The sequence below is a fragment of the Bombus vancouverensis genome, chromosome 5 (assembly GCF_051014615.1).
Source record: "Bombus vancouverensis nearcticus chromosome 5, iyBomVanc1_principal, whole genome shotgun sequence".
NCBI classification, from domain to species: Eukaryota; Metazoa; Arthropoda; class Insecta; order Hymenoptera; family Apidae; genus Bombus; species Bombus vancouverensis.
This window is the reverse complement of record NC_134915.1, coordinates 2,092,644-2,103,504: the sequence shown is the minus strand read 5'-3', so window position 1 is coordinate 2,103,504 and position 10,861 is coordinate 2,092,644. Positions and strand designations below refer to the sequence as shown.

General features: G+C 34.7%; 1 protein-coding gene and 1 pseudogene across 2 annotated transcripts; one reads left to right on the top strand and one right to left on the bottom strand.

Annotated features, from left to right (window-relative positions):
- Window positions 1-1,552: 1,552 nt before the first annotated feature.
- LOC117156417 (translation machinery-associated protein 16 homolog) lies at window positions 1,553-2,781 on the bottom strand (annotated as a pseudogene). The gene is made up of 5 exons (XR_013058438.1): window positions 2,585-2,781; window positions 2,413-2,504; window positions 2,114-2,295; window positions 1,898-2,046; window positions 1,553-1,831 (listed from the first exon to the last, which is right to left on the bottom strand). The product of XR_013058438.1 is annotated as a translation machinery-associated protein 16 homolog (transcript).
- Window positions 2,782-8,406: 5,625 nt separating this feature from the next.
- Window positions 8,407-10,822, top strand: Pif1 (Pif1 DNA helicase). The gene is made up of 2 exons (XM_076618703.1): window positions 8,407-8,496; window positions 8,571-10,822. Exons 1-2 carry the CDS (start codon window positions 8,484-8,486, stop codon window positions 10,409-10,411), a joined length of 1,854 nt encoding a protein of 617 aa, XP_076474818.1. The 5' UTR covers window positions 8,407-8,483; the 3' UTR covers window positions 10,412-10,822.
- Window positions 10,823-10,861: the final 39 nt, after the last annotated feature.

Sequence of the window (10,861 nt, the reverse complement as noted above, 5' to 3'; positions counted from 1 at the left end):
CAAATACCGCCGCTGATGGAGCGGTGTGTGGCCATTGTCACACCGCGTCTCGTCGCCAGAGCCCCCGTGCCAGGCAGCCCGGTTCCCCTACCGGTCTGCTTAGCGGCCCCGAGGCTAAAAGTGAGCCTAGCCGATTCGTGATTGGCTGAGGCGGCGAGGCTTCGTTTCTATGCAATGCGCGCGAGAAATTGAAATACCAAATGTCGTAAAAATTTTCTTACATTTTACGAACTGATGAACTGAACATTTTCAAACCAGATTACTATAAGAATTTGAACACTAAAGTGCACACATATATATGCGTACATTAACAAACATGATTTCTTTAAGAAAATCTAGTATTTTAACAAATATTTTCAGAATGAACATATTGTTCATTATGATTTTAAAATGAGAATTTTAAGTATTATGTAAAGACAGATAATTACAGAATTACAAACTGCTGTTAGAAGCGAAATATAAAAAATTGTATGCTTATTCGTACTATGTAGCAGAGCATATACATAATCTTTCTACTTACTATTCTATTAATAGTGATATAAAATAAAAATTAAATATAGTCCATCAAATGTATTATATCCACCATGAAATAAGATTATGATCACATAGATAATTTACAAAATTTTCTGACAAAGAGAGGTTATTGTATGATGCATTAAATCCATATACTAAAGAGTAATCTTTGGAAGACGAAGGTAATCTAACCTAAGAACTATGCACTAAATTTGAAACGTATGCGATGTATTGAACGTTTTAAAAGTTTCTTCCAAGCTTCAGATATTTAATCTAAATTAGAGATATATTAGCAAAACATAAAATGAAATATATGTATTTGCGTTATAATTTTTAAACATATTCGTATTTGTAAACATCATTAATTTCTAAATAACTAAGAATATACTGCTTATTATTAAATAGTTACGAATTGTTTTTATTAGCGAGAAGGTATTAAGTGATGATTGACAAGTTGTATCGATATGCCACAAGTTGACGAAGTATACCAGTAATAATTTAACAAAGCAAATTCTTCACTGCGATCTTCAAGAGAAATTCCTTGGAATTACAATTGTTGCAACGAACGCAGCCGCATTAATAACATGCGACATAAGTACACTCTTTTATATACTAAGCTATTTGATTAATTCTAAGTATGTAAGAAATTTAAAAAGCTTTTAAAATCGTATATTTATCATTGTAATATTGAATTTCTTACCATTTTGAAATGTATAATTTTGAAAATAATTACTATATCTTTGTTCTTAAATAATGGAACAACTAGCGAAAAAAATGAAGGCGAAGAAACGTTGCAGAATATTCATGACGTGCACGTGATTCATCTACATGTTTCAGTTTTGTTGAATATTTCACAATCGAACATTTTCTTTTCTCTTCTATCGTACTCTTGTATCTTGTGACGTGACTCTTTTTCGTGGAAGATAAGAGCACGACAAAATGCGGTCTCTAGCATTTCGCAAACAAAAAAGGACAAAACTGTTCGCTTTTCTTCTGTTTTCTTCTTTTTAAATAGAGGTGAAAGTAAAAAAGACGTATATCTACAGAATTTGCTCTATTTTCATTACACATTCTGTTGATTGATTATTTTCATCTGAATCAATTGACTTACTTAATAAATTCTTCCTGTTTACAGGCATAGCTAATAGAAATTTGGATAGTCTAACATGGCTTATTTTCATTCTTTTTCTTAGCTCTAATACTTTGTTTAAATCTTTCTCACCAAACCTTATAAATTTAAAATTATTCACACACTGTAATTCATTATTCCAATTCATTAACATTTCACACTGAGTTGCATTTAAAATATCAGGAATTTCTGAAAAATAAAGGAGGGTTTGTATATCAGCATATATTGAAAATAAATTTGGCAGTAATTCTTTACCTATTCCACATGTATGATATTCTCCTAGTTCTTTCTACTTGGTTATTCTAATTATATGTTCCCTGCTGGCATGCTGTCTACTCCTGTTGCTACCTATAGATCTTTTAATAGTAATTTGTTCCATTTCTTCATCATTTCTTGCTACGTACCTTTGGATCAAACATAGAACTATAACTAATCACATCTTTAATGTACAATCTCTGTATCATTATATACATACATCTTTATTTTACCTCAGTTTCTAACAAACTTGCAGTTAACTCTGGAGTATAGGGACACACACCTGGAATCATATTGTTTCTGACCCACGATATTTTCTCTCCTATTGAATTCTGTTTTATCAATTTTTTTATCAAATTTTGTTTTGGGACATTTTTGCTTTCTGTCTATTTGATATTCTGAAACAAAATACATTGTCCATTTCCTTCTTTAGTACACAAAAGTATTATATAATCATATAAAATAAATGAAATGTACATAACAAAATCACATAATTTAATAGTAATTCTATTTACTTTTTGACTTTTTTCTCAATAGCGATAGACTTTCTGCTATTTGGATGCATCATTTTCTCTGGCTTCAGGAACTCTTTTCTCATTGCAATGGCCTATAAAAGACAACAACACACTCAAATAGTCTTTCTAAGATAATCTATTTTGTATACGTATAAATTAGTAAAAATAATACCATGGCTATGAATTATTGGGTTGGCAACTAAGTGATTGCGAATTTTGTTATTAGGTGGTAATGACAATTTCGATTATCCTAACCTTCAAAACTCCAATTCAGGCTATGTCTTTACTCAATGTATAATCGTACGCAGACGAATCGTCGACAGCAACGACGGCGACGTCTATCGAGAGTAAAAGTAATATCGAAGTATACCTTACCATGACATTTCCTAGTCAACAAACTTCAAAATTTGTCTCTTCTGTTTTAAGATATTTTTAGCTATTTTTTTAAATCTTATAATGGTAACCTATTTTAAAATGTGTCACTGGGTTATGTACGCCAAATTCACTAAAAAGCCCACCTCTATCCACTCTTCTTATGATACAAATACCAACCCCGGAATCGCCTTTCGGCATTACTTCAGGGTTAGCCCTAGGTGTACCCCTCATTTAATCTACCTTTTTTCACGCAGGTCTTCTTCTCCTCTCAACGTTCTTTTCCTGTACTTGTCTCGCTTGCATGATTTTCCTACATAATCCCTGGAACCTCGTCCAATTCTCCTCCTTCCTAGTCACCATCTCGATTAAATTCTCGGTTGACAGTGGTGTGTCAACGTAATTCTCCAATTCTGTTCTCTCGTATATCCATCTAGGGCAGTGGAATAACGCATGCTCCGCATCATCTTCTTTGGTATCACAGTTTGAACTTAGTTAAACTAGTTAAATTAAAAATTATTTATTGTTAGTACCGATAGACTTTTATTTATTTCGATCACTGTAAAATGCTATAAGACATTAAAATGTTAATAGTCTTTGAAAACATAGTTTCAGAAAAAAGTAGTTAGTATATTACTCATTAATGAATACGATAAAGTATTTATATGTTAGGATTTTCAAGGTTACATGTATATGTCAACATGGTATTATTTATGGAATAGCGTAATTCATGATGATAGAATTTACAATTACTAACTAACTGTTGCTTTCTTGGTAGAAGTGTTAGACGATGTAATAAGAAATATCTATAAAATATTAGAATACAAAGCATCAAATTATTATTTAAAGACTTTTTGAAATTAGGAAATATACACGCACTTTGGAAAATAGAATGCAAAGGAAACTATACACTACACAACTAATATACGTATTTAAGTAATTACGAATTTTCAACTTATATTCAAATATTTATGTCAATCAATTATTTGCACGATTTCTAAAATAAATGTTTAGTTATTAATTGGAATGAATCTTCTAACTGGAAAATTTAAAAGCTTCACGCAATAAAAACTTTGTAGCGGCACATGAGATAGAGGGCAATTCAAATCATGTTGTTGTTTTGCCTCGGAGTATCAACATCGTTAAGACATACATAATGTAGTAATAAATAAACTCCGGACAAAACAATGCCACCGCTACGTGTAACCGTCAAACGAAGATGAATTTGAATTTTCCGTACTCCCTCGACTAGTATAAATAGACGACCATGTTCTCCAGAAGTCAGTCAGTCGTGCAAATCAATATCAGTTTATCAGACTCAGTCTAGAGCTTATTAGCGATCTATACACAGTCTTTAGCGAATCAGTTTGTACCGAGTATCTTAGCGAACATTGTCTGTATCTGTTATTTTAAAATATATTTGACGGTTTTCAATACGAAGATATCTCGTCATTTAAATAAGAACTCAACCAACCATTCTCCACAAGTGGTGACACTGACGTGCGAAAAGTAATTTCAAAGTGAATGTGTTACAATCATTATGACGAGTAGAAGCGGAGCCGACCGTGTATCGATCGAGCAAGATCGAGTAGAAGCGGAGCCGACCGTGTATCGATCGTGCAAGATCGAGTAGATGCGTTGAACACACCGCTCCGCGTAGCACCGTTCTGGCCTCACGACGTCGCGCTATGGTTCTTGATGCTAGAGTCACAATTCGAAGCTGCTCGGATTACTAGCGACAAGACGAAATTCCACGCTGCCGTTGTTACGTTCTATTTAATTGCCGACGAGAAGGTAGCGTTAACTGACGTTTAATGCAACTGGCAATAAGTTCCACTTTCGGCTAACCTGCTATGTGCGGGAATACTGGCACGGGAAAGGATTAAAGTTGTTCGAAAGTGAATTTACAATATGTAATGATTTATTCAAATCTTACTCGAGTTTGATATTGACAATTGACTGACAGACTGACGGATATAAAATTCTTCGGTTGACAAAATGATAACTAACTCTTCGATAGACAATGGTAATTATTCGGTTGACGAGCGGTAATTAATATATTCGATAGACGAACGGTAATAGTTATTATTACTGACTCCTCTGAGTCGCTACACTTATTTATATCTGTCGGAGATGAAAAAACGTCGGGATCTTTCTTTTAAAAACATTTGGGAAGATCCCCAACGTTTGTTCAACTGCCGACTTTGTTTACAATTTAAATTGTCTTAATATCGTTATAAAAACATAATTAGGTAAATATAAAGACGTAGTTAGGTAAGTTCTCGCAAGATATAGCTTTTAGCGGCTTTAACTGCCTTTCACTTCAAATACTCTAAACACGGTTTCAAATAAACGTTTTAAATTACCTTGATTTGCAAGAAATTATCAATTTTATTTTCGCGCTACGGATCGTGCGGGTCGCGGTACGTAACAGCCGTCACAAATATTACAACGCAGCATGTGCAGCTAGTCCGGGACATATTGTTCGACCCGCCGGAGACAGGGCAGTATAAAAAGTAGCTGATAAGGGGACTGGCAGACTCGGACTCTATGAGAGTGTGGAAACGGAACCTACCACTACGACGAACACGAAACGGCGTTTCACGGTAGCGGACGTTAACACGCCTATCATCGGCGTGGACTTCTTGAGCCATTATGGGTTACTGGTCGACCCTCGAAATCGACGCCACAGCGACAAGACCAGCAACCTATCGACAACACGATACACAGACATGACTGTGGCTCTATCGAGTCGACGTATCACCGACATCTCTTCGAATTTTCGGACGCGACTCGTCCACTCGTTCGGTAGAGACAAAATATGACATAGCGTGCTACATCATATCAAAAACCATGCCCGGCCCTTCCGTCTTCAGCGAACCTCGACGCCTCGCCTCCGATCGACGCAAGTAGGTGAAGACGGAATTTGAGACAATGACTGAGCAAGGAGTGATGCGGCCATTGAAAAAATTCATGGGTATCGCCTCTGCACATCATGCTGAAGAAGAACGGAGGCCTACGACCTTATGGCGACCGTGCGTTGAACGCTCGCACCGTGCCGACAGGTATCCACTGCCGAATATCGAAGATTTCGCGCAATATCTGCACGGGTTTGACAACAAGCGGCTGACGCTTTACCCCGCATCGAAACGACAAATCCGCAGATACCGAACTCTCGCAACCGCACACGAAAAACGACGAGCGAAGTCTTACAACCATATGTACAACAAAGAAAAAACGTTATCACTGGAAGGGAGGTGATGTAGCGGCACATGAGCTTGAAATCTGATATTTATTATGCAATAATCTAATACTTCTATACAATTCTTTATTTGCAGCCAGTTTGTATTTTTTTTAATTTCGTTATTTAATAAAGCAATATTATGTGATATTTTGTGTAGGCAGAGACTTTTGATGGTCATTATGCGTATACGATGCTTGTATTTGGAGTTAACGCCTTCTTTATTCTAAGTTGTATTGTCTGAATCTTACCTACATATGCCTGTTATCTCGTTACTTATTGTTAACGTCAAATAATATTAATTATTATCGTCTTAAATATTGTAGTACCATAAATATAAAAGTTAGTTTATCAATAATAAATGGATTAAACAGATAACAATGGTTATTTAACATGAACTAATCGTAACAAAGTATTATAGTTAATTAACAACTCTCGTCAACACGGATTCAACTCTCTCTCTACAACGCTAACAATACTATCTCGACAACGCAATCCGCACTCTCTGGCTTCTCAATTCATACTGCCGTTAATTCATGTATGTCCCTTAGGAACCCTTTGTCTTTTGTCTTAGCCTCATATCTTTTCTTTACGCCCCATCATGCACATGCTCAGCAACCGCTTGTTTATAATTCGCACGACACCCCCCCCCCCAGGCCCCTCGTCCACGATACTACAATATGTATTATACTATATTTTAATACATATTAGATAATACAGTATTTTCTCTACAACTGATCGCCACTATGTTTCCCATAATTGATCGGTTGTTATCCCCAAGGGGCTAAGTAGCGTAATCTGATCCGAATTCAAACGTCCATGAAAAAATACTAATTATCTATGAGACAATAATGAAACCTTTTTATTTCTGAATTTTTAAAAATTAAAATTTTATTACCGTATTTATGAGATTTTTCTGGCTAAAATGAGTCCAAACACGATGTAGTTTAAATCATATTTACACGTATTTATAACAGACGAAAGAAAATAAGTTAATATCACTAAATAAGCTAATATGCTTCAAATTATATTGCGTTTGGTCCTTGCTCTAATCAGAAAAAAACCAGGATTACATTGGTAAAAGTTTTATTCAATAAGGATAGAAAATAAAAAAGTTCCGTTGTTGCATTAACATCGTCCAACCGATGTGCTTCTTTTCATCCAGTCGACTCTCGGAACCCTTTCTCTTTCACTCGTGCTCCCTTTCTCTAAATTCGGCAAAATGTTGTATCCATTATACAATCGAGTCCTGTACACGATATGTAATCCATCACCATGGAACCGTTTTCACTGCAGGCTAAACTGGTCCAGTCGCTTAAAAAAAATTGATTCTGTACACCACTGAAGCCAAGTTCAAGTACCTCGAAGACCCATTTAGCCCTAGCTAGCACGAGATTACCTCGTGAGCAATTTTTTCAAGACCTCACGAGGGCCTACCAGTAGACTTTCTCTTTTCTCATCTCTAGTAATTTATCACACGGAGCACCGTGGGCTCGAGTGTCTCTGAGTTATCTATACCTCGGCATCCTGCAAGTATAACTATAGCATTCGTGACTTTCAGAAGCGTGGTCGTGGCAGGTCTAAGGTCCAATATGAATACAACCGAATCTCGGTAACTCGAATCTCCAGGGAAGAGCTGAATTCTTCGAGTTACAGAGGCTTCGACTTATCAAAATCTCCGGGTAAAAGACGTTTAACAAAGGAAAATTCAACATATAGAAGCTTCATACGAAGGCACAATTACATTCACCTTTTCAGAAAGTACTAGTATTTCAAGCTTCCTCCTAAAACTCATTTTATTCAACCCACATACATGCAAAAGTTAAAGACGCGGGAGATGAAAAAATGATGAAAAAATGTGAAACATAATTTTTCAGTTTATAAATTAATTTTCAAATTTATTTCTCCCGAAAACAAAACATTTTGTAAAGAAATTTTATTCAACACTTTTTACTTATTTTCGCATTTAGAATAACCTCCTGCTGATTATTTACTTATACCCAATCATAGCCGATAATTAGCAATTAATTAGATAAACATAATAACAAGTGCATTTAGATCTGATCCACATAGACGACGCGATATCGCATCGGAACATATGACCGTGGTAACGACCAATCATTTACAGCGAAGAACTATCATAAAGCGCCGACACATAATACAGCATGGCTACGTCGTACCGCCGCGTATCGGTACCTTTGCCTAACATACCATTACAAAAATTCATGTTTATTGTGAATAATGTACTTAAAATCTGTATTTTCTGGACTCAATAAACTCCCTTGTAAAAGAAAATGTAAAAAACTATTTTTGAAGAGTAAAAAATGTCCCTAGGATATGGCGCGTAAATATCGCGCCAAAACAGTTGATCATGGCGTCAAGGGATATGAATAATACATACGTACTTGTTTAACGCAGTACATTCTTGTATGAAAAGTTTGTAACTCTCTTGTTTTCAATGAATCGAGAAGGTCTTAAATATCGTATTTAACATTTGATCAACTAATTTTGCATCTAAATTTAATCAACTTATTTTCATAAGCAGAAATGGATCAAGATAGTTATTCAGTGACGTGTTCCGTTACAATCGAAAAGACTAACTCACAAGGTTCGATTTTGAGGAAAACAAATCATCGAACAGTAACTTTACGTTTAATCAGAAATAATCTTCGTGAAATTTTTATCGAAGTGCGTGCAGAAAAAGGAAGTTTACTGACGAAGTTATCGCTGAGATCTATATCTGTTTTCAATAAGTTTATGACTGAAGGTAAAGCTTCTATCAAGTTTAAAGAAGAAAATTGTACATTGTTTTTATCCAACGCACCGACATCGCAGTTAATTAATTTTTTGAAAACGTTATATATTAAAGTGTCAAGTCAGTCGGATCAAGTAGTAAAAAATCCATTAAAGGAGAGACTACTTTCTAATAAGTTCCTAGAAATTAGTCCTGTTACAAGTACTGAAATAAATAAAGCTAAAGAAAAGACTATCGCTGTATCGCGTGCAACGATTACGACACCATCCCCTAGCGCTGCTAAAAAAAGAAAACGGTCGGATGAAAGTGCACTGAAATCGTCTACTGCGAAAAAACTGTACGAAAATCCAACTGTAGGACAGGTTACGGAAGAACAAAGTAAAATTTTAAATGCGGTACTTAGTGGTAAAAATGTGTTTTTTACTGGCAGCGCAGGTACTGGAAAGTCGTTTTTATTGAAAAAAATAATAGCAGCTCTTCCACCTGATGTCACGATGGCTACAGCGAGCACAGGAGTAGCGGCATGTCACATAGGTGGAATAACTTTGCATCAATTCGCAGGAATCGGACTAGGAACCGCGAATTTAGATAGATGCTTTCAAATGGCTTCTCGCAATTCTGCTGCTATTTCATGGAGAAAAACAAAACATCTGATTATAGATGAAATTTCTATGGTAGATGGAGACTATTTTGATAAGATTGAAGCTGTAGCTAGACATATTCGTAGAAACGAAAGACCATTTGGTGGAATACAATTGATATTGTGCGGGGATTTTTTTCAATTACCACCAGTTTCAAAAGAAAACAAAGCTAAGTTTTGTTTTCAAAGTAGCGCATGGAAAAAATGTGTACATTTTAATTATGAATTACAAACTGTTCATAGACAAACGGATCCTGAATTTATTAGGATTTTAAATAATATTAGGATAGGTAGAGTGACGGATGACACTGCAGAAAAACTTAAAGCAACAGCTAAACAGAAGATAGAAAGTAATGGCATTTTAGCAACCAGGCTTTGTTCTCATGTTAATGAAGCTGAAGAAATTAATCAATTTCAACTAGATGAGTTAAAAGATGAATCAAAAACTTATATGGCCCAAGACTCTGATTCAGCAATGACTGCTACATTGAATCAGCAGTTGGCTGTTCCTGATAAATTAGTATTAAAAATAGGTGCCCAAGTAATGCTGTTAAAAAATATAAATGTTGCTAATGGTTTAGTGAATGGTGCAAGGGGGGTAGTTATTAAATTTGTAGAGAATATACCTGTAGTCCAGTTTAAATCTGGTATTCAATATCATGCAAAGCTAGAAAAATGGAATTTGAAAACAAGTACTGGGAGTATTGTTCATAGGATACAAGTTCCATTAAAATTAGCATGGGCTTTTTCCATTCATAAAAGTCAAGGCTTAACTTTAGATTGTGTTGAAATGTGTCTTGCAAGAGTCTTTGATGCTGGCCAGTCATATGTAGCCCTTTCAAGGGCACAAAGTTTGCAATCTTTAAGAGTATTAGATTTTAATAAACAACAAGTATGGGCTCATTCAGATGTTCTTTTGCTTTATAAAAAATTTAGGAGAAATATACAAGAGATGGAAATGATTCCTTTAGGAAAGAAGCAAAAGATATGATTCGGTTATTTAAGATATCCAAACAATTAGAAGAGTGTTATATTTTGCTTCTGATGGTAAATACAGTACACATAATTAGATGATAAAATTGTAAACAGAGACTTTACCAAATCCACGTACAAAATTATGTATCTATTTAGTTCTATTAAAATTTTGTGTAAGAGGTAAGGTTGTAAAAGAGATAATAAAAAATTGTTTAGATAATTGAAATTAGGGATCTATTAAAATTTGTCTATTATAATTATAATATGTATATTAATACAATAACGCACAGTTTCGTGAATTGATTTTTTGGATTAATGTATTTGTGGTTAAGACTATTGTGATCAAAATTTTGAAATAATTAGAAAACTGTTATATAATAATGTAATGTAAATTTTATTTTGTAAAAATAAGCTAATAAGATTTATTTAAAAAATATGTAAACATTTCTTTTTATTCCTTTATCAT